Source organism: Lynx rufus, unplaced genomic scaffold, assembly GCF_022079265.1.
Source record: "Lynx rufus isolate CCGP_SWC_20201006 ecotype Redwood Valley unplaced genomic scaffold, mLynRuf1.p SCAF_8, whole genome shotgun sequence".
Lineage (NCBI taxonomy): Eukaryota > Metazoa > Chordata > Mammalia > Carnivora > Felidae > Lynx > Lynx rufus.
The window spans coordinates 21,471,015-21,495,166 of record NW_025814896.1 but is presented as its reverse complement, the minus strand read 5'-3'; the positions used below and the strand labels follow the sequence as shown (position 1 = coordinate 21,495,166).

The 24,152-nt window shown below is 53.6% G+C and overlaps 1 protein-coding gene across 1 annotated transcript in view; it reads right to left on the bottom strand.

Moving 5' to 3' along the window:
- The window catches only part of KIAA1755 (KIAA1755 ortholog), a 40,762-nt gene extending 20,372 nt beyond the window's left edge, over nt 1-20,390 (bottom strand). Inside the window, exons 1-4 of the mRNA XM_047067846.1 lie at nt 20,247-20,390; nt 9,413-9,610; nt 3,456-4,785; nt 2,821-3,009 (exon numbers count right to left, since the gene is read on the bottom strand). Of these exons, the coding sequence (XP_046923802.1) occupies nt 2,821-3,009; nt 3,456-4,785; nt 9,413-9,610; nt 20,247-20,249 (1,720 nt within the window). The 5' untranslated portion in view covers nt 20,250-20,390. The remainder of the gene's footprint in view (nt 1-2,820; nt 3,010-3,455; nt 4,786-9,412; nt 9,611-20,246) is intronic.
- Nucleotides 20,391-24,152: the final 3,762 nt, after the last annotated feature.

Here is a 24,152-nt window from a genome sequence, read left to right as displayed (position 1 = left end):
AGAGCTGGGGGTGAGGTCTCAACCCCTGGGACCCTGTTCACTTTCTTCTGCATCCGGGGTTTCTCTGCAACAACTCTGAGAAGCCCTTTCCAAAGGCCTGGGCCTGCGGTCGGCAGAGTTATGGCTCCAGAGATGCCCACGTCCTAATCCCACAGCCTGTGAGTAACGCCAGCTTACCGGACAAAGAGACTCTGCAGATATGATTAAATCAGGACCTCCAGTTGGAAGATTAGCCTGGGTCACGCACCCTAGTCACATACTCTAATCTAATCATGGGATCCTTAAAAGCCGAACACCTTCCCTGGCTTCAGGCGGTCAGAGAAAGGTAGGAAGACAGATGGGTAATGGACCAGCACATCTTACGCTGGTGTGACTGGTCCGAGAGAGAAGAGGAAGGTGAACACGTAAGGAAGAGAGGAGAATCTTGCTGGAGGGATGTCTCTAAGTAGGTGAGCAGCAGCGGAGCACCGGCGAGGGCTCACCTGTTCTAGAACGCTGGCTGTGCAGAGGCCAGAAGGTAGCTACGTGGGGCAGCAGGAGTTTGTAGCCTCCTTTGGGTTGCTTCTCCTTGCTCATTGAGAGATAGAGGAAGGTTCTGGGCTGAGAGGAAAGCTGAGGGAGGCAGTGGGGAAGGTCAGAGAAGTGGAGTGCAAAGTCATCGATGAGGCCGGTGGGGGGATGCACTTAGGACTCGGGAGGTGAGGGGATCCACAGCACCACAGGGCCCCATGGCCGGTCAGCGGTCACTAGTCTGACGGGCCACCAGTCAGCGCCGTTGTGTGAATCCCGGGCTTTGTCCAGCTATGAGGGTGCGGGTCGGGGACAGGCAGGGAGCTGGACTTAATGGAGGGCCGGGATGTATCCAGGGAAGCCGGCAGGTGGCAGGGAGAGGCTAGGGGCCTGTGAGTGAAAGGGAGAGATTGTCATGAGCCTGGGATCTACGCTGGGAAGGAGTGAGCACAGGGTGGAGGTGAGGAGGGACAACGAGAAGGCGGTCGGACCGACAGGTTGAGGGCCTGGGGGACCAAAAGAGGGTTAAAATTGGGCCCGTGGGGGAGCAGGGAAGAGGGGCAGTATGGTGTAATTACGGAGGTGGCTGTGGCAGGAGTCCCTGGGGGAGCGAGGACAAGATCACCGAAGACAAGGAGGTCAAGGAAGGAACTGGAAGGAGCATCTACATGGAGAATATTCATTCACTCAGCATATGCCTTTTGAGCACCTACTATGTACCAGACCCTGCTCCAGGCACTTGGGACCCATCAGTGTATGTTGCAAGTCCCAAAATTACAACAAGAGTCATTGTGGAAAGAGTGACGGTGAGCCAGGTCCTGTCTGCTGCTTCTCCTGTTACACAAGGAGGAGCCTGAGGCTCAGGGAGGGCAAGTGACTCCTCCAAGGTCACACAGGAAGCTGACAGATCCGAAATTAGAATGGTCTCCCACCTCTCAGAGCAGGGCCCTTCGACGGATAAAATCTGAGCGCTTGGAATGTGACAGCCCTAAAAGGACTGTGAGATCCCTTGTGTGCAATTAATATGGGGAAAAAAAACAGCATGAGCTTCAACAAAGATGACCAGGAAGAAGACAGACAGTGCTCCCCTAGGAGCTTCGAAAAGACACAGTACTGTCCCGGATCCTGCCGGAGTCTATAAGGTAAAATAGAATTTCAAGACAGCAGGTCCCAAAGACCACTGTGGTCTCTCTCAACCCCAGACATTTGCACATCCTGCTGCTTTTGTCTGGAACACTGTTCCCACCCCTTCACCTGGATAACACCTACTCATACCACAGGACTGAGCTCTATATTGCTTCCTCCTTCCTCCCTGACCTCTCCTCCACCCCAAGCCTGGGCCACGGTGCGCATCTGTCCTCCCACAGAGCCCTGTACTGCCCCACAGCTGCGATATGTTTACACGGGGTTGTAATAACCTGCTGTAAAAACCTGTCGAATTTTCTCTACCACTAGAATATAGCCTTCTTGAGAGCAGAGCCCACATCAGACTTGTTCCCTGCTGAGTCCTCAGTGCTAAGCCCAGAGCCTAGCTGTACACGGCAGGTACTAAAAAAATATTTATTGCAAAGATGCATAAATATTAAACAGGAGTGATGACACCGTCTGTATTGGATGCTGGTAACACCCCACTCCGATCCCTTTGCCAGACCAGACTACCCATCCCCCAGAGGCGGTTGGCCGTTGGCGGTACTGGCTCACAGATGTTCCCTTCTCTGGAGAATTGCCCCCAACTGAACTGGATCATGGGCTCGGGCATCATTCATGCATCCTGGATCATGCACCCCCATCCCAGGATCAGCCTGGGGTGGTGGCCAACGGACCCAAGCCTACAAAAGCCCAGCCCCCTACACCTTAAAATGGAACCGGCTCCGTGGTATGAATTGATGCTCCTCACAGGGTCAGGCCACATCCTTGCTTAGCTCCTCCCCTGCCCTATCCTGCTTCGCTCGCTCCCCTTCTCCTGAGAGCAACCTTCAACAAATCGCTTTCCCAAGGAGCTCTGTCTCAGGCCCTGCTTCCACGGAACTGACCTAAGACACCTGGCTGCCTCATTGAAAGTAGGATGGCTGGCTGGCTGGCTGGATGGACGGGTATCTAGAAATTGCTTCATAGAATCCAACTCCTTCGCTGGAAAAATGAAGAACCTGAGTCTCAGAGAGGCTTGGCCCAGAACACAAGCCTCTAGGACTTTCCCTGTCTCCTCCGTACCCACCAGCACCAGGATGCTCAGAGGCCGCCCTAGCCCCCCCCCGCCCCCCCCACCAGCACCCTCCCCTTCACCTCCAGCCGCCCTGAGACCCCCGAGACCTGGCAGGCATGCCATCCTCGACTGGAGGATCTCCACACTCAGAGCCCCAATCCTAGGCTCAGGCCCTGGGGGCTCCTCATCCAGAGGGGGGTCTCTTTCTGGAGGGACTTCTGGGAAGCCGGCCTTTTCCCCAGTCCGTGGGCCTGAGTCAGCAGCCGGGCCAGATGTTTCGGTCTGAGTCTTTCCAGCTGGGGATGAACGACAACAAAGAAAAGGGTATTAATCCTCTGGGTTTTCCCAAAGGAAATGTCTTCTCTTTCACCTTCTGACTGATGATGAAGCTTCCGGCTGTTGATCTCCTACTGGGTGGCCGGCGTTGTGCTAAGCTCCTTACCTCTGGCGTGTCTTTGAACCTCAAAACGACTCTGGGAGGCAGGTGAGGCCCCCGCTGCACAGAGAAGGAGCCCTTGATCAAGGTCACCCAGACCCAGCCGGGCGAGGACTCAGGCCCACTCAACCCAAGCCAGTTCCAGACCCATGAGACCTCAAGCCTCTCGACATGCCACCTGTGCACCAAATCCCCCAGACTGAGCCAGTTCAGAGGGGCTCCGTCCCTGGCGACCCGCGCCACCTTGTCGCCTGGTCACATCCAGAGAACAGCATCCCCGTCCGGCTGAGCGAGCGGACACCTTACCTTTCCCCGCTCTCTTGGCTCGGTTGGGCGTGGGAGACGAGGGCGAACGCAAGACTTTCCAGGGCCTGTCGGGCTGGAGGGAGGCTTTCTCTGGGGGCCCAGGGGCTTGCCTCTGCCCTTTCAAGAGGGAGAATCTGAGCCCAGAAGTGGGGGATGTAGAAGAGGAGGTATTCTGACTGGGGCCAGTCTCAGGCTTGGGAAGTCTCCCGTGCCCCCGTTTGGCCCTCTCTTCCAACTTGGTTTCAGGGGCTGGGGCAGCAGGAGGGGAAGCCGAGCACAGGTGCAGGGAGGACGCTCGTTCTGGTGCAGACCTGAGTTGCGCCATGTTTTCTGGGCTTCCCAGAGGTTCCTGCATCCTGGAGGAACCACCTGCCTCAAGGCCAGAGGCACACGGCGGTGGCTCCTCAAGGACGCGGAGGTAGGGCTCCTGGGGCTGGGGTTCTGAGTCCTGGGTGGATGTGTTAACTTTATAGTTGACCTTTCTCCTAGAGCCCAACCTGCAGGGCTCCTCTTCTGAGCTTGCTGTCTTCTCACAAGCCCATTTTTCCAAGGAAGGTCCCCCCCTGGCCCCTGAGAGGGGCGGCATCCTTTGAGAGAGCAGGATTTCCTTAGTTCTGGATGGTTCCTCCAGCGCCCCCAAAGGACACCCACTGGACGTCTCCACTTCCCTACTGGGAGGCCCTCCTCTGCTCTCCAGGAGGGCCACATAGTCTCCTTCTAAGTCCTGGCTGGCCACATCGTCCATCCGAAAAGCCACCTCCCCCGGCCTGGCTTGTTCCACCTTGATGAGTCCTGGGTACTTGTTCCCGTGTGTCCTGCCCTTACCCTTGGCCAAGCTCCGGGCAAGCAGCCCCTGGCTGCCGGAGGGCCTGGGCTGATGAGGCTCTGGAGGGCTGCTCAAATCGAGGGCCTCTAACTCGAGGGACCCCCAGGCCCGGGAGAGGACATTCACTGCTTGGGGTCTGTCATCCACAAACTCTGGGCTGGCTATCTTGGTCCAGGGCACAGGGGCAATCCCATCTTCGGAAGCTACCAGGCAGCTGTGCAGAGGGCTTCCCTCAAAGTCACTGTTGATGGCCTCCAGCCACGTTTGGGTGAAGAGTGTAGGGTAGGATGACGCGGGAACAGGCTTTGCGTCCACTGTGCGGAGGTCCAAGGAGAGGCACTTGACCATGATGCAGACGGACTGCTCCTCCTGGGGCTCCACTTGGAGGTAGAAGTCTCCCTGGCGCAGTAAGAGGGGGTTGAGGGGGGCCAGGTGCACCACGACCTCATCTCGCAGGCACAGTGGCCAGCCCTCATGCAGGAAGAGGCAGTGTGAGTACGGGGCCTGTGGACAGAAGGGCGATGTCAGAGAGCCCCGCCCTGAAAGACCTTGCCCCTGCCCGCGGGTCTGCTCCCTTCCCTCTCCCAGATGGACTCGAGCAGGTCGGGCAAGAGAGGTGCCTGGCCTCTAAGAGGTGCAGCACCTAAGGACAGCCCGTCTCTTGCAAGTCACACAAACCTGAGAGTGGGTGCCTTCTCTTGCCTCACCCTAGTCCCGGCCGTGACCTTGAAAACGCTTGCTAGCCTACTAGCCCAAGGGAGAAAAGCTCTGCGTGGCAGGCACCAATTAGCAGGTGCCTTTCCCATGAAGACGGTTCTGCTCGGGTCACAGTCCCTTCTCCCCACCTATTTGAAACCTCTCTCAACCTCGCTCAAGTCTGAGCCCTCCATTTTGGAGCCAGGAGACGTGCGTTCCAAGGTCTGAATCACTACTTTGTACAGATGATATAACTGCTTCCAGCCTCAATTTTCCTATCTGCAAATAGGAATAACAATATGTATCATATGATTGGGTCGGCAGGAGGATTAAGTGAGATTATATGTGTGTGTGTGTGTGTGTGTGCGCACGCGTGTGTGTGAAAACAAAAATCCACAACCCTATGCCTGGCATACACTACTTAAGTGGATGTTCAACAAACATTAATTTCCTCTCCTCTCGACATTTGCCCTTTGAAAGATCGTGGGAATTTTCAATTAAAAAATAAAACAGTCTGGGGGCGCCTGGGTGGCTCAGTCGGTTAGGCGTCCGACTTCAGCTCAGGTCATGATCTCATGGTTGATGAGTTCGAGCCCCGCGTCGGGCTCTGTGCTGACGGCTCAGAGCCTGGAGCCTGTTTCGGATTCTGTGTCTCCCTCTCTCTCTGCCCCTCCCCTGCTATGTTCTGTCTCTTTCTGTCTTAAAAATAAATAAAAACATTAAAAAATTAAAAAAAATAATAAAACAGTCTAAGGGCACCTGGGTGGCTCAGTCGGTGAAGCGTCCAACTCTCGATTTTGGCTCAGGTCATGATCTCATGGGTTGGTGGGTTCAAGTCCCATGTCGGGCTCTGTGCTGACAGCTCAGAGCCTGGAGCCTGCCTCGGATTCTGTGTCTCCCTCCTTCTCTGCCCCTCCCCCCCTTGGTCTCTCCCTCTCTCTCAAAAGTAAATAAAAACATTTTTAGAAAATAAAATAAATAAAATAAAATAAAACAGTCCAGGGACGCCCCGGGTGGCTCAGTCAGTGAAGTGTCCAACTCCTGATTTTGGCTCAGGTTATGATCTCACAGTTCGTGGGATTGAGCCCCGTGTCAGGCTCTGTGCTGACAGCCCGGAGCTTGCTTGGGATTCTGTCTCTCCCTCGCCCTCTGCCCCTCCCCCACTCAAACAAAATTTGAAAAAGATAAAATAAAATGGCCACTTACTGCATTTATACCATTCTATAATTTTTTAAATGTTCTTTTTGAGAAAGAGAGACAGAGAGAGAGAGAGAGCACGTGCAAGTAGGATAGGGGCAGAGAGAGAGGGGGACAGAGAATCCAAAGTGGGCTTTGCAATGACAGCAGAGAGCCAGATGCTGGGCTCAAATCCACGAACCGTGAGATCGTGACCTGAGCCAAAGTCAGATGCTTAACTGGCTGAGCCACCCAGGCGCTCCACACCACCCCCCCCCCACCACCATTCTCTAATTTTTAGGCAAAGAGATTACAGAGAGGTCAAAACAATACTGAGAGAAAGGTCAGGAAATCTGCCACTAACTTGCTGGATGACTGTGAAAAAAATCATTCCATTATTCTGGGCCTGAATGTGTATTGTTTCCCGGTTTATGATCTACTTACTTCCTTGTTTATGTCCCTTTCCTGGGCAACAACGTGGCAGGTGAGGCGAAACTGAAAAAAAGCTTCGTTTACACAGAAGGTGCCAGCAATTCTCTGTAGAGACACAGCAGGGCATCCAGGAGCCCTTCTGAACACAACGATCCCTCTTGGTGGGACCGCTCCACTGGGTGGTGCGGGACCCGCGTCCAGCAGTGACCCCACGTGGCAACAACAGCCCCGCCAGACTGACAACAGGTCTCTCGCTACCTGGCTTTTGGGAAAGGGTCGGATTCCTGCGGATTGAGTAGAACCCGGATAATCTTATGTAATCTGGATGGGGCGGGGCGGGGAGACCTCCACACGATGACGCTGACGTTCCCGCTAATGAAGCAGGTGCTTCCCGGGACTATGAACTGGGGGAAATATCAAGAACCGACCGTATCTGTACCCCAAGTTGATACGCCGGTTCACGTCAGTGACACTGTAAGTTCAGCTGCCTCGGGGAAACTTCACATCCATCAACCCCATGAGTCCGTGAGTTCCTCCACCACTTTCGTTTAGTGCTCTGTTGTTGACAACGTGCTGTCCCCCACCGTCCCATTGAACGAGGCCGGACAACCCGGCCGTAGTTTGCAAACGGCAATGCACCATAGAGATGATGGTGATGATCGTCTTATCTGAACGTCGCAGTAACTCAGTGGGGCAGGGAGTTGAGGCATCACTGTCCTCACTTTGGAGACGAGGAAACTGAGGCTCAGGGGGCGTGAGGCTCGGACACCTGTGTCTGTCCCTAACCCCCACGGGACTTCATCTGAGGGTGCTGGCTGCCTCTGGGTGCTGGCGGTTACAAGGACAGACTGAAGCTGGCACATTACTTCCAAGGGAGAGAGGCGAGAGTGTGATAGTAAACGGCCAACAGCTACTAAGCACTCACTGCACGCCAGGCTCTGTGCTAAGCTGCACGCATCATCTCTGTGAGGTAGGGACTGTGTTATTAACATTCCCACTTTCCCATTAAGGAAAGTGAAGCTCAGACAGGCGACACGGACACCCCCCCCCCCAGCTCCACAGTGACGGAGGCTGGATTTGAACCTGGGGCACCTGACTCCTGAAACCAAACTATTGATCCCACCCCTGGCTCAGAGGTGATAGGGAGTCACCTATAATTATAATTAAAGTCGCCTGTCGTTAAAAATAGAGAAATTAAAACGTTGTGACCCTTGTTCCCGGGAGAAACAGGGAAAGAGATGGTGAAAATGCAGTTTTAATGACCAGAAAAGGGAAGCGGGAGTTTCTAAAGCTTGCCACGGGGAAGGCGTCAGGAGGGGAAGGACGTACGTGAAATAGTGTCGGGGTGGGTATGTGGGAGTCGGCAGCATAAGCTCGGTGTGAGTCTTCCCTCTGCAGTAACCATGACTGTACCTCACTGTTTCTCTGTGCCAGGAACCATCCTGAGCACGTGAGATGAATGGCCTCCGTCTCCTTCCAGGTCCAACATCTCTAGTTCTGGCTCCAAAACCCGAGCTTTTAGCTACTGCCACATTCCATTTCTTTCTACCACTGCGATGATGCACACAGCCTCTGCTCTTACTTTTTGTGCCTGAGGTATCGTGTCCCTCACGCACATCAGCCAGCAGGACCTTTTGGGACCCTCTGGGACCCTCTTAGTGATTCCTGAGGCAGGAGCCGCAGGGGACCGAGCAATCCCGTGGAGGGTGTGCACAAGTTCCCGGGTGTGGTCTCCAACAGCCTGTCCCCACCCTTACAACAGTCCCCACGTCTGGCCATAGATGTAGGGGTATGATTCAAGCCTGGCCAATCAGGATCCCTCCTTGCAACTTTTCTATCTGCTGTTGTTGGGGAAAAGTTCTTTCTCCTCCCCAGGACAAGATTTGAACCCAGAGCTGCCCTGGGCTCCAGGCGTGTGGAGACAGCCTGTAAGAATGATGTTGGCAAGGGCCGCCTGGGTGACTCAGTCAGTTAAGCGTCCGACTTTGGCTCAGGTCATGATCTCGCAGTTCGTGGGTTCGAGCCCCGCGTCGGACTCTGTGCTGACAGCTCGGAGCCTGGAGCCTGTTTCGGATTCTGTGTCTCCCCCTCTCTCTGCCCCTCCCCTGCTTGTATGCTGTCTCTCTCTCTTCCTCTAACAAATAAATAATAAACATTAAAAAAAAAAAAAAAGAATGATGTTGGCAAGCAAGGAGAAGCAGAGACAAGAGACAGAAACCCCTTAAGGCATTTGATTGGTGCATCAACTCGGGGCTGAGACCGATTACCTTGTCCCGGTCTGAGTAAAGAACGGGTTATTTGCAGCCAATGAGCCCTACCTAAAACACTTTTCTTTCCACTTTGCCTTAGAGAGGCCTCCCTGAGATCTGGGTTCAAAGGGGTCTGCTGGGAAGAAAGTGAGTCCTGAGGCCTCAAGGGCTCCAGGAAAGATCTGGAACATTCTCTATTTCCACTGAAGCTGACCCGCTTCGGCCAAGGCAGCCTGGTGTTGCCCACAATGCCAGCCCCAGGGCAGGCTCCGAGGGGCCATCACGCAGGGATGTCTTTTATCCAGGACTTCTTCCTGGATAAAAGACTTCTTCCTGGATAAAAGCATAAGCGTGATTGGCTTCTAGATGCCAGAGAGCAGAGGGTCAAATGAACCTCCCGTTCCACTGGGGGGCTGAAGTCTCCCTTGGGCGAGCAGTGATACCCGGAGAACCATCCCGTGTCCTCAGTTCTTGCTCTGAGACAAGACACGCACCGGCCCGCTTCCTTCTCTGCTCAGCGCCAGCCCCGCGGTTCTGGGAGAGCTTGTCCCCCGGCCCCACTGTCCCTTCCAACTTACACAGGCTGCTTCACGCACTTGCTCACACAGGCGCTTGGCAGGAACGAGGAAATCCAGGAGGAAGCTCAGCCCATCCCCCTGGAAGTCAGAATCCAGGAGTCGGAATACCTGCCCCAGGATGGTGGGCGCTGTGGCCTCAAAAGGGGGATAGAGGCCCGCCAGGGCGTGCTGAATGGCTGTGTCCAGGGACGGGGGGTCCTGTAGGGGATAGGAGGAGAGTGTGAAAAGTGACAGTAGCAGCAATAATAAGGGTAGTGGCCACTTGCCATGGCCTTCCGGGCCCCATATGACCGAGGCCCCTGACCTCCCCTGCACCCCTCAATCATGCCCTCCAGCCGCACTGGCCTTCTTTCCTGTTCCTCAAACACAAACACAGCGGGCACCGTTCCACCTCAGGGCCTTTGCACCGGCTGCTCCCCCTGCCTAGAATACTCTTCCTCGAGACATCTTCACTCCCTCACCTCCTGTAGGTCTTTGCTCAAATGTCACCCACAGGCTCAAGGCAGAGTGGAGGAAGAGTAAGGGGGGATTCAGGTCAGGGCCCGAAGGAAAGGGGAGCTCAGCGTCCGTAAGTCCCACCACCTGACAGACCTGCAGACCTTGTCTGAAGCCGAGCGGTCAGTGAAGCCCAACCTGCAGTCGACACGCAGGTGCGTCAGCATGCGGGTGCGTGAATGATAATAAATAATTGTTGCTTTTTACCACTGAGTGTCGGGGTGGTTTGTTACACAGCGGTAACTGATGAATGGAAGTTACTGTAGCCGCCTCATGAGTTCCTATATCCAGACTCACATAACCAGGTGCCTCCTGGATGCCTCCCCTAGATGTCCATCGGGCACAGATCATCAACACGTCAAACCCAACTCAATACCTCCCTAAACCTACCCTTCCCCCATGTCCCTACCTCAGTGATGGCCCCACGGTCCACTCAGACTCCCAGAACTCTGCTCATCATCCCACCCCTCCTCTTGCCTCCTCTATTCACACACAATCCTCAGCCATGTCCTATAACTGTCTCACCTCCAGAGTTCACCAACTTGCCCACTCAACCCTGTTGCCCTGTGCCCGCCCTGACTCAGGCCTCTGGCTCTCCCACTCAATCCCCTCCTCGTTGCCGTCCAATCTCTAGGCTGCCTCACTTCCAACCATGCTAGACCAGGACCCCACAGTGACTTCCTCAAATGCAAAGCTGATCACGGATGTATCATGCTCAAAACCCTCAAAGGCTCCCTCCCCACGGCCTTCAGGAAAGCACTGGCCTCTAGGCATTCAGGTCCCCTGTGATCTTGGCATCCCATACTCAGCCTCCCCACCCCCTCCCCGGCCAGCCTCTCTGCCTCTCTCATGGTTCAGCCACGGTACATTCTCTCACTCACCTCTGGGCCTTTGCACATGCTGTACCTTCCTCCTGGGATGCCTTCCACTTCCACTCCCTCTCCACCTGGCTAACTCCCTCTCACCCGTCAAGATTTGGGTCGGCCTTCATCTGTTCCATGGAATTTTCTCTGACTTCCTTCTCCCACACCACCCGAGTCAGGCGCCCCCTTTCCTGGGCTTCGATGATGCCCCTATCATAGCAGTTTCCACCCTGATTGTCATCCCCCTCAAGGACTCTAGACTCCCTGAGGATGGGAAAGGTAAGCAGAATAATGCCCCCCGCAAAGGTGCCCGTGACCTAATCTCCAAAACCTGTCCATATGCTACCTCATAAGGCAAAGAGGAATTGAAGCTTCAGATAAAATCATCATTGCCAATCAACTGGCCTTAAAATAGGGACGGTTTCCTGGGTTTTCCAGGTGGGCCCCACGCAATCGCAAGGGTCCTCCAAAGTGGGAGAGGTACCGGAGAGGTGAGCGTTAGGGGCGAATGTGATGAAAGAAGGATCCGAGAGATGTGATGTCTCTGGCTTTAAAAACGGAGGACGGGCCAAGGAATGCAGGCTGCCCCTAGATGCTGGGAAAGGCGAGCTGACTCTCCTTTGGAGTCTCCTGGAAAGAATGCAGCTTGCCGACCCCTCGATTTAAGCCCAGCGAGCCCCGCGTTGGACTTCCGATCTACAGAACCGCCAGGCAATAACTGTGTGTTGCTTTAAGCTACCGAGTCTGTGACCACCGTCAGCAGCGACAGAAACTACCAGAGCAGGCACTGGCTTCTCTTCACCTGGGGTCTCCCATTCCTGGCACAGGGCCTGGGCCAACATAGGGGCCGAGTCGATGTTGTGGAAGGACAAACAAAATGTCCCTCTCTGAACCACAACGTTTTCCATCTGTAAAAACAGCTTGGACAAAGCCAGAGGTTTCTGACCAAGTGTAATAGAACCCATGGGTTATGGTTTTCAACTCTTAAAAAGCCTAATGGAAGCCAGGCTGGGTGGCCCAGACTGATTGCAAGCTCTGGGTCCATCTGTCACGGAGGGATGTAAGGGAAGATGAGAATAAATAAGATTCCCGCACAAAGGAGCTTATTTAAGACAGAAAAATCACTTTTTTTTTTTTTTTTTTTTTTTTTTTTTTTTTTTTTACAAATGAGGTCCCTTGAATCGGGGAGATTAAACAGGGACTTTGAGGAGGAGGAACATGGCACTACTCTACCTCAGTAAGAGTCCAATGCCAGGAGGCTGTAAAACAGGGACGCTAGCCCATGGCATTTGGACAAATGTCCCTGTCACCGTTCTGTCCCCAGCACCCACACAGCGTAGGGCCCCCATTACTCTCTGCAGGAGGAATGAATGAATGTCTGCAACCCCCATTCTGAAGGAAGGAGGGTCTTGCCCCCGACGTGGCAGAAACCCAACGGGGATGATGTATTGCAGGCAGGCACTTGATGACAAAATTGCGCGTGCCCAGGAAGGGCTATTTTCACACTGAGGGGCCAGGTAAGGGGGGAGGGGGACGTCTTCGATTTGGCAGAGTAAGGAAAGGCTCCTCTGGCCTGGCGACCTCTCCTAATGCTCTTCCCCTCCAAAGCAAGGCCAAACCCTAATAGTTACCCCCTCACCCACGCAATCATGAGGACGGCAGTGGGAATGGGGACCCAGAGTTAGAGGACCCCGTCTGACATCGGTGAACACACACACACACTAAGTCAGGTAAGCCCGGCCACATGCCCTCCCACTCCACCCAGCCTCTCTCGGGGCACTCCCTTTCCTGGGTTCCCCTTCACTGTGCCACCTTGAGTAGATGCCTTCCCTCCCTGGGCCTCTTTTCTCCTGTGCACATTGCATTGGGCTAGGTTTGCTTCATCTTGGTTTTGGAAATTGAATCATTCACCGGCATCGTCACGAATTTTAGCATCTCCAAGTACCATTTGCATTATGGGCGCTTACTGGTTTGTCTGTGTGTCGTGTTTGCGAATCCACTCACTTTTTAAAAGCTTACATAATTGCATTCTAAATGCCTCCATACTGGTTATGAGAACGCAGCCGGCCTGCCCGAGTTCAAATCCCGGCTCTTGCCACTTCCTGGTGATGGGACCTTGCAAGCTGCTGAGCCCTCTCGGCTTCAACTTCCGGGAAATCGGAGCCTGTGATCGCACCTGCCTTAAAGAGCTGAGCGAGACAGAATGAGCTGGGACACGCAGGGTCTCTGCACAGGCCTAGCGCTTCGCAGGTGCCCATTCAGCCACAGCCTTTGCTGCCATGTTTCTGGCCATTACCAGGGCTGTCATCGTGTTAAAAGGAAAAAATCAGCATCAACTGGCATAAATAGAATGGAACTCCGAAAATAAGCCAACGAGGCTTTGGGTGGTTTTTACACTATTCCATTTGTATTTATTATATATACTTACTAGAGAGCTGTAGGATATACCTTGTGTCAGTATATAGGTACATCAATAATGTACTCTATAACTATATAACAAATACGCATCTGTTATGTAAAATATATCCCATCTTTACTGTTCTCGTTCTACAAAAATAAATTACTTTTTAGAAGAACAAGTAAGCCATGAGAACAAATACATTTTCCAAATGAACTTCTAGGACATCTGGTCACCTCCTGAAGGCTCATTAAGGTTCTCTTTGTGTTAGAAAGGTGGTAATGGTAAAGACATCTTATCGTGAGAGGGGGGTTTTCGCTGGGGGTCCTCAGAAGATCAGAGGGAAGTTCAAAGGGACCGAGTCTCCCAGCACACGGTCCCCCGCGTTATTTCGCTCCAGTCCATGACAGCGTGTGGCCCAACCATGGCCTGCATGCCAACCTCTGGGCAACAGCAAACTAAACCATCTCTGCCATGACATGCCTCAGTTTGCCCATCTATAAACGGGGATTCTAGAATTATCCTATCTTGCTCCGATGATTGTTCTGCAGGTGCCGGGGCGATGACGGATGTAGGGGTCCCACGAAAAGAAAAAGGTACGACCGCCTGTTTTTTATTTTTACTGCTCCTGTCACACCGGCCTAGAGTCCCCACCTCTGTGTGAAGACAAGGCCCCCTCTTGATCCCTTCCTGAACCCACTACCGTTACCCCAAGAACAGCAACAGTTTCCAGGCACCTGCTGGGCACCAGGCCCTGTGCTCACATTCTCTTGCTTCCGCACATGATCGGACTGGAGCAGGGAAGGAACATCCCACTTTGCAGATAAAGAAGCCAAAGGTGATCTTGTCCAAGGTCGCAGAGAGGAGGGGAAAGACAGAGCCAGCATCCAACGCAGCCTTGGCCAGTCCGGTGCGCTCTCTTCCCCTGCCCCCAGTGCCTTGCCTGTCTTGGGGCCACGAGCAGCCACCAGCCTTTGGGGCGGCCTTCCCAGCTGCCTGTCTTCCAGTGTTTCAAGCGGGGCCCGAAGAAGAAGCTGTTTACTTCTCGCACACTAAAGCGCACAGATGGGACGCCTTTGGCTTTCGCAAATTGGCTCACTGGCCACACGCTGTAACCGTTTAAGGGGCGGCCAGTAAAAAACAAGAATGTTCCAAGTTAATGGGGCTCCAAGCTCTTGGCCAGAGCTTTACCTGCTACGGGCCCGCACCCCAGGGCGTCATAAGCCGTCCAAGTACGGGATAACGAGCCCAGGAGCCTGCAGGAAGGAAAGCTGGCCACTCTCCCCTCAGAATCAATCGGGCAGCCCTGCCCGGGACCGCAGGAACCCAAACACCGTTGGCCAGACGCGGGCCCCTCAAAATGATTTCCGTGAAACTTAATCGATGTGTTTCCATTCCTTCCCAGTGAGTGTAGCCAGGCTGGGCCTTTAACTGTTCCTCGGCAGAAGCCAGCGTGAAGCTGGAAAGGGAGAAGGTGAGACAAGCCAGAGCCGTCTGTCCTCAGCCCTCCAGCCCCTCCCAGGCAGGAGACAAGGAGCCCCATGTGGGGGGGCGGGGGCGCAGAACTATGTGTGACGCGCAGGGGCCTTCTGGGTGGATTCGGGGAACCTGGTATGGAGCTCAAGGCCACATAGAAAAGTGTCTGTCCCCAGTGGTTCCCTCTGGGTATGAGAGGAGCGGGGAGGAAAGGGGTTTCTAGAATTCTGTGTCAGCCTCTTGCAAGGAGCCTCCATTATTATTTTACAGTAAAATAAACAAGGTCGATGCATCTTTACCTACGTGCATATCCCTGTGACCACTACCCAGGTCAACGCACAGGATCTCACCAGCCCAGAAAACGGCTCCCTCCCCGGCATGGCCCTCACCCCGAAGGTAACTACTCTTCCGACTGCTGGGAGTTTTTAAAAGAAAAATTCCCATGCAGTGTGATCTCCGTGGCGTAAAAATGCGTGTAAGCCAAGAGGCCATGAAATAAAGTGTTAACTGTAGTCACCCCTGAGCGCTGTGAGGGGCAGGGGCCTCGTAAGGCACCGTTTTAATTTTCTTCATAGTTTGCTGGATTTTCCGAACGTTCTGTAACCAGCCTGGGTAGCTTTTATAATCAAGGGGGAAAAATAAAAGTGCGATTGCGTGTGTTTTTAAGGTCTGTTCCCTTTTTAAATGGTCTCACCAGATGTTGTTAGCTGGGCTTTCTGAGATGTGTGCTGAACTCTTCTTAAAGGCCCAGATTTACCCACCTACCGCAAGATACAAAGCGTTTTCGCATCACTTAGCATCAGCACCTCCTAGCTTGGGAAAAGCTGAGGCAGGCAGTGTCCCAGGGCTGCTGCCATCCCCTACTGTCCTCTATGGCAGAAACATCTAGGGAAGGTGACATTCCACCCCTGATTCACGGGGTGACCATGGCCTCAATTCCCCCATCTGTAAAATGGGGGCATTGGGCTTATCTATCTCTAAGGGTCCTTCCAGTCGGGGCCATTCTAGAAGTCAAGCTGTGATCGGACTCCAGAAGGTCTGGAGCTGGGACGTGGTTTCTAAATGGGACCCACGTAATCCTCAGTTGGTGGGAAAGTTCGAAAAGACCCTTCTCCATCTCTGTACTCAGCCCAGGAAGAGTCTACACCACCAGCCACAGACACAAATGCCCACAGGGGACCGACAGGTGACAGGGAAGACAGAAGTAGGCCAAGTGTGAGAAAATAACCCCTCCGGTCCCTCGGTGAGAGGCCCTTCACAGTCAACCTCAGTGTCCGGGAAGCAGTAGGGAGTCATGGGGCTGGGACACATGCCCCACCTCATCAGCTCCTGCCCAGCCTTGCCTTGGCCCAGCGTTGCCGGATCTGCTGATAGTTTAGTAAAGCCTCCCAATGTTTTAAAGGTTAGCCAAGCCAAATACGTCTGTGAGTCAGCTACAGCCCAGCGGGTATCAGCTTGTGGCCGCCAGGCTCAACGATCGGGGACTCTGCCCTTGAACTTCTCCAGGCTGGAGGTCCCAAAACCAGGGTTCTGCTGCCCTGGCTGCCAGGAAGTGGTTGATCATGTCCAACTAAAACTTCTCCTGCTTTAAATCCCTTGTATGTGTGTGTGGGTGGAGGTAGGAGTGAGAATTGGCTCCTCATTAAAAAAAAACAAAAACAAAAAAACTTTCAGAAACTGGAAAAACAGCCCAGATGCAGTGAACTGAGAAGCAAGTAGGTGTTAGAAGACCCACATTCAGAAATCCAGTTCTGTCATGTGTCGTCTTGTGGGTCACCTTGAGCAAGTCCCTTCACCTGCCTGGGGCTTTGTGTTGTGTTTGTTCTTTTCGCTCCCCGTCCCCTTGGCCTTTGCTTTTTGGGGCTCACCGTCTGCCACCCAGAAAACATAATGATAATAGCACTTATAACTACAGCTGCTAACTGAGCAAGCTTCTGTATCGGGTTTTATCCTAAGCGTTTTCCATTCTCTTATTAACATTAATTATTTTTTTAATGTTTATTTCTTTTGAGACAGAGCCACACAGAGTGAGAGCGGAGGAGGGGCAGAGAGAGAGGGAGACACAGAATCCCAAGCAGGCTCCGGGCTCCAAGCTGTCAGCACAGAGCCTGACTCGGGGCTTGAACTCACGGACCGTGAGAGCATGACCTGAGCCGGAGTCGGACGCTTCGCCGACTGAGCCACGCAGGCGCCCCCTTTTATTAACATTATTTGATTTCCTCTTCCCAATAGTTCTGTGGGATACGTATTATTATTCCCATTCCATAGGGTAAGAAACTGAGCCCAAGGCTCTCTACCACCAGCAAATAGTAGAGTTGGGGTATCGACACGCGCACATCACCACCAGCTCCTCTACCCCTTCCCCTGCTCCCTCCCACCAGGCCAGGCTCTCCTTTGGCCACTACGATGGCCTTTTAACACACAGACCCGGTTGTGACCCTCACTGCTCAACAGTCTTGAGTGGCTCCCCACCGTCTTAACAACTCAGCCTGCCGATAGCGGCCATCGGTCCACACCAGCCCACCTTTCCTGCTTCTCCTAACACACCTGACACCCTGGCCCGGGGTTTCCCAGTCACCCGTGCGCCTCGCACATGAGTTTTGTTTGCGGTTTACATACCCCAATTTATTTTACTTGATATGGACTGTTGCTTACTTCACATTTGTCTTTTCGGCCAATTTGTTTCCGACTCAAATCCACTGATTTTTATTCATTATCACGGGTTTGTGCTGCTTAAATTACCTTCCTAACACTAAGCCGAAAAATTGTAGAACAATAAATGTGTAGCCAAAGTCTCCCCCTCCCCCCTCCCCCCTCCCCCCGCCCTGGGACCCATGGCAGGTGCCCCACTTTGAAAGCACTGCCTGAACTCGCGCTGCGCCCCTCCCTGGATCGGGTGAGCTCCTTCCCACCCTTCAGAGACCCACGCAACGCGCATCTCTCTTTTATGACACTTCCGCTTCTAGGCAAAGAGAGGAACTCCCGCCGCCCAGCACCCGGCCTGGAAATCCCAGTGAGTGGGCACTGTAACCCCAGGCCAGGGCCCAGGGCTTCGTCTTCTCTCATTCGGGTCCTTACACAGGGCCCGGCACCTCGGGGGATCGCCATGAGGTAAGTACTTTGGCAATGTTAAATGAATTCAATTGGATTCAACCGGCTTTTCTCAAAGCTTGGGATAGGATGGCAGGTAACCACAGGATGAGTTGGGGAGGACGTGAACTCTATGTGAAACCACAGAAAGAAAGTTACCCCAAGTCTCATCCAGTCCTCACGGTAACACCAAAGAGACGGTCTCAGTTCAGCCGGTAGATCTTAAAATACCTCCCAGACACTGAGCGATTATTCCTTTTAACAAAAAGAAAGCAGCCCCCTGGCTTGGAATCATCCACAGCCGACCTCTTCCGGCCAGAACTGACGGATACAAATTCGCCTTCATGGTATACATTTTTAGAGTGACTTTGTATTGATGACAATGGATACAGATTTTTCATGGTCTTGATATAAAATGTCTTGTTTAAATATATCTTTACGTTTATAAAGTGAGTTGATTCAGAGAGAAATAGTAAGCAAAGAATAAATAGTAGATTGTGTTATTTCTTTATAATACCTTATCCAGTAAGAGAAGATGCAAAAAATTTCACGATGATACTAAAATTTCGGGAACATGAACCTGGACAAGCCCGAAGCCCCTCTGCCATAAGGTGCTCTGACACTGGGCTGCTTCAGAACACTACATAGCCTTTAATCAAATCGTCCCATGAAAAGGACAACTGTGATGGGGCCACGAAGGAAAGATACATGGCATGCTAGAGTGGGACTTGCCTGAGGACACGATATTGGGGTGGAGATTTATAGGAGGGATAAGAATTCTTTAGGTGAAGGGGTGACACCCAGCAGGCACGGCATATGCAAAGGCCCTGTGGCGGGAGGGAGCTTGAAACATACGAGGCTCTGAACCAATGTCAGAGCAGCTGAAGTACAGAGGTGAGAGCAGAGAGGTAGGTGGGTGGTGGGAGAAAAATCTGTCCGTCATTCCTATTCAGGAAGGAGTTGCTAAACCTTTTCAAGGAGCCCCCCCGAGGCCTGACTCTTGATCTGAGAGTCTGGCGTTCAGCAAGGAATTTCTGGATTTTAAAAAAGTAATCACGGAGTTAGGTCCAAAACTAGGTAAAGCTTAGCAAACACTGCTTGGTGCAGGTGTGGCTCTGGGGTGGCCGTGACAGCTGAATGCACGTTCAGAATTCAGGCTATCCTACCTCCTGCTTTCTGGTTGGGTGACCTTGGGCAGCCACGGAAGCTCCCAGAGCTTCAGGTCCCCATCTGTGGGGGTGGAGATACCAGCAGGTGTATTCTTAGAGCTGGTGTGAGCTACGCGAGCTCCTGCACACAAATCCCACAGCACAGGACCTTGCCTGTGGTGAGAGGTGAATACCCATTGGCGTATGAAGGTTACCGTCAAACAGCTCCAAGAGCGATGTGCGAATCCACCTGTCCCGCGGGTGTGTGGATTTAGCAGCCTGGTTTTGCAATAGGTCTGCGGCACGCACGCCGGTGTGTGCTCATATTTCAGCGGTAGAGAGAGCAGGTGGGTAAGGCTTGTGTGCGTGAGAGGGCGCGTGGGTTCGGCCACGTAGGTCAGTGGAACGCGTTTTGGTGTGCTCAGCCTGGGTGCACACATGTCTCTAAACAGAAGTCCGCGTGTGAACGTGCATCCAGTGAAAGCCCACACCAATTCGACACGCTCGATCACAGCTAAGAGGTTAAAGCCTTGGCCTGTCTTCAGAGCACTTTTCCAAACCCCCACGGCTCCCATGAATCCGCCCGGGGCTCCGGGGCCTGTTCGGGGCTGGGCTGGGATTCCCTGAAAACAGACTTTTCTTTCATCCCCTGTTCCCAGATACTGGCATGCGTGAGGTGCACGCGCACACACACATACACACACACACACACCTCTCAGAGCATCCCAACCTTATCGAGGTGCCCCCTGCCCTCCTCCTAGGCCTACCTCCCTACCCGATTCCCATGGGGCCACCTCATGTCAGGACTCTGTGCACATCTGACTTTCCTGCCCTGACTCTCAAGTGGCAAGAGCACTCCAAATTTTGGTGAGCAGCTCCCTCCTCTCCCCTGGGCACCCTTAACCCACCTTGCCCAGCTCTGTGGGACTGGGAAGGGCCTTTAACTCCCCTCTCCATCCAAACCCTGCGTGGGGACACTGGGCATACCCGACCCTCCACCCCAAGTCTAAAATGCAACAGCCCCCCCCCCCCGTTTCGTCTAAGGCCCAAGGGCTGGAGTTCAGCTCTGATCTGTGCCTGCGATGGGGCGTCATCAGAAGTTCCCAAGTCATCCAATCTTATCCATCCACTTCGCGCCTCGATCGACGGGGCCCAGAGAGGAGAGAGGATGTGGCCAGAAGGGGGTTACCCGGCACCGCCAGCCCACCTCCCTCCCAACCCCACCCCCCCCCCCCGCCCCGCGACCAGTTAACACGGACCGGTGGTGAGGTGTTGAGGGTCATAGTATAAAAGGTTGGGGTCTGCCCTGACACCCCCACCAAAAGGGGACAGCGCCAGGTGGTCCAGGCCTTGGCAGGCGTTACCATGATGACGGGCTTCTCCTGTAGCTGGTGCCGGGTCAGTCGGTCCGCGGGTCCATCTATCTGGTGCGCAGCCCCAGCCCCCACCTAGCCCTGGAGCCAGCGGAGCGGGCTGGCCGGGAGGGGAAGGGGAGGCCGGTGACCCAGGGAGAGAGCCAGAGAGAGGCGGCGGGCCAGAGGAGACTGGCGGCAGGGCGAGGCGAGCGGGGGCCGCCGGCGGCCGCAGGGGCGGGTCGGAGCGCTGCTCCCCGCGTGGGACGGGGCGGCGCGACGGCAGCCCTTTTGTGCCGGCGCCTCGCCCGCGCCCCGCCCGCCGCGCGGGATGACAGGCAGGCGCCCCCCTCCCAGCCAGGGCCTCGGCTGCCAAGAGGAGCTGGGCCGCCCGCCGCCTTTCCCACCGCTCCCCTGCTCCCCTGCTCCCCTGCTCCCCTCGGTCCTCGCAACCCCTCAGCTCCCGCTGCACAGACGGGCCAGGCCCCCCGCCGGGTGAGGCGCGCACCGACCCGGGCATCAGCCCTGGGTTCGAGGCTCCTCCTCGTCTACTTCCCAGATGGGCGATTTGGGCAAGTCACGAAGTGTCGTAAGCCTCAGTTTCCTCATCTGTAACATGGGGGTGATGCTGCTGGCGATAGTATGATGATGGTGATAGTATCTGCCTCTTAGGGTTGGTGGCGAGGAGTAGGCATCTGTCCCAACGTCCTTCCCCTGTGAAGTCCACGTTGCACACCATCAAGATGGCTCAATTCAAGCTTAGAGGTGACAGTGGCTGTTGGCGAGTTCTGGGCTTCCTTCTCCTAGAAAATGACAGCTTTGTGACCTCGGTCAAGCCATTGTTCCTCCGCTTTGGAGGGAGACTAGAAACTAAATGATTTCTGGTTGGATGATCTGGGATTCATCCATATATTGACCAAACAGGGTCCAAGCCCTGAGCCAGAATAAGTCAGAGTCTCTGCCCTCAGGTAATGTATAATCTAGTTGGACAAGGAAACAGAGAAACAGGAAAAAAATAATAATTGAGTGTGGTAGCTACCGAGGCAAAGGCAAATATTGGCTCTGGGAACTGTGGGGGACCATCCTGGAGCTGGTGGTCTAGGAAGGGACAGAGAAGCCGAGATCTGAAAGAGGGTAAGGAATTAGGTGAAGAGTGGAGGTAGGGTTGGGGGAAAGAAACAGAGTTCCGGGCAGAAAGAACAGCATGTGCAAAGGCCCTGAGACACCATTAAGCTTCAGCCCAGAGAGTCCCCCGATAGTCTGTATTAAGCAATCAAACAAGCATCTCCAACCTTCAGGAGCCAGTCTGCTTTTGGTAACACTGCCCCAGACATGAACTTGGGAGAGAACAGCCCTGTTGATGTCAGGTGCAGAATTTACTGGGAATTGGAGGGATCGCAGCTTGGAGGGACCAGAGTCCCAGCTTTGCAGGGAGACAGATTTGACATGACATCTACATCTAGTGTTCTGGGGTCGCAGGCAACAGAGACTGACTCTGAGTTCGTTTATCAAGAAACAATGGATTAGCAGAATTTCGGGAGCTCACAGAACCAATGAAAAGGCTTAGGGACCCGCCCTCTGGAAAGCACAGGAAACAAATGAGATGCGCCGGGGGTCTCATTGTGGGAATGAATTGCAAACCCTTGAAGACTGATGACAATGCAACAAGACAGAAAAACACGCCAAAGGAGAACCTTCTCCGTGTCAAGTACTTCTCTACGTGTGTAACATTTATGAAGTCGATTCTATTACGGTCCTTATCTTACAGATGAAAAAACCAGGGCACAGAAAGGTTATGTAGCTTGCCCAGTGTGGGATAGGTACTGACCGTGGAGCGTGGAATTGAACGAGGCTGTCCATTCCCAGAAATCATGTTGTTAGCCACCTTCCTGCGCTACCTGAATGAATCCCAAGCCGCGTGCCGCTCCCTGGCAGATTCAGAGACTTAACGGAGAGATTCTAATCGGACCGTGTGCACAAGGTCCCCTAACACTGGACATAATCGGGAAGAGCTGGTCACCTAAAGGGAACTTAGGCTGCATGAGAAGGTGGGATTGGATCTGAAACGGCTGATAAAGATCAGTACTCACAACAGTCCAGCCCTTGGGCCCCTCAACATCCTTGCACCTCTGTTCCCATCCACACTCTTCCAAAAATACTCCCTGTTGACCTGGTGCTGTTCCGCACGCAGCCAAAAATGTGCACACACCTACCTACAGCCTTGTATGGCTTGGCTCTGTTCTGGGTGTGACCTCAAGGAAGTTCACCTTTCTGAGCGTCAGATCCATCCTTCGTAAGACAGAGAGCATGTAACTTCCGTCCTCACGAAACCATGCTGGACATCAAACGAGCTAATGATTGTAAAGCGCTTTGCACCGTTTCTGGTACCCAGCAGAATCAATACAGAACCCGGAAAAATGGTGTTTTTATGTTAGGGGCCAATGGTTGTGAAATCAGTCTCCAGCTACACAGGCTTGACTATTGGATTGGATTTGGTGTATTTCTCAGGGACTTTCCAGAGGACTTTCCAAGGACTGTTCAAAGTATTTCCTCTCTCTTTGGCAAACGATTCACTGAATACTGCTCCGCTTGCTACACCAGATTCAGAGAAATAATGAAAGCCATCACTGGTCTTACACATGCTGGTGTGGCGTATAAGGGGAAGCGCTGTAGAAATGGGTCTCTGCTACTGATTCGCTGGGTAGCTTTGCACAGATGCTTCCTCTTTGGGGACCACAATTTCCTCCGCGTAAAATGGAGGCTCTCATCATTTCCTCATGAGGCTCTTGGGAGAATCCAGTGAGATAATGATTGCAAGAGCTGAACTCAGTGCCCGGCATATAGTAGGTCCTCAGCAAATGCCAGTTGTCCCTATGATTCTGAGATCCCCAGGGCCGGATGCCGGGACACCTCACCCGGAGACGGTCTCACTTGGGGGAAGAGAGTTGCCTACTTCAGAATTCATTCATTTTCAATACATATTTATCTGTTCCTTCCATAAGGATAGCAAATACTTGGCACACATTTGCACGTTTCACCCCTTCCCTACCCATGGTAGACATCATTAACTAATCATGGAACTTCCTGCAGAACTTAGAAGCAGCCTCGGAACGCCCCTCAACACAGAGCCCAAGCAGCCACTACCAATCAATGTGAGTTGGCATTAAGACAATGCTTATTTGTTATTTACGGTCCCTGATGTATAAGAAGATTAACACTGCAAACAGCACAGGCTCTGGAGGCAGAAGGCTTGGGTTTGACTCCTGCGTGAAAATCCCCTGTAGACCGTTATTAGAGTGAGTAGGGACTGAGGCACCGTATCAGCCATGGAGTGTCCCACTTAGACATCCCTTCAAGAAGGATCCTCTAGCGGGAAGTTCCATGAGTCGTGGATTCTCCTAGGATACAGGCTTCTGGGGTAGCGTCCGGCTAAGCACAGTGTGCTCAAGGGGTCACCATGTCTGCCTGATGTGGGCTCTCTTACGAACAATCTTTGTGCCAGAGGTCCCCCCCGGGCTGGCTGAGACTTTCTCAGCGCTGTCCCACAGTCTGAAATTCTTTCTCCGCCGTCCTTCTCTCGTCCCCTCTTCCTTTCGCAGATGCCAGGACTGTGGCACGGTCTGCAGGCTCTCCCGGGCTCTTCCTGCCCCCAGCTCCCCTTCATCCTCAGAGGCATCACCCCCAACAAATTGCTCGCCCTTCTAACTCTGTCTCTGGCATCTGTTGCAGACGATGCGGTTCACACAGCGCTGAGCCGCCTGAGTCTGGGTTGCGAGGGAGTGTGCTCCTCTCCGGGATGCTGGGACTAAGGGGAGGCACAGAGATTATTGTCAGGGCCGGAAGCAAAGACCCAGAACAGGGAAGCTGACGAGTAGAGAAACAACCTATGGCCCGCCCTCGGTGAAATTGGCCTTGCCC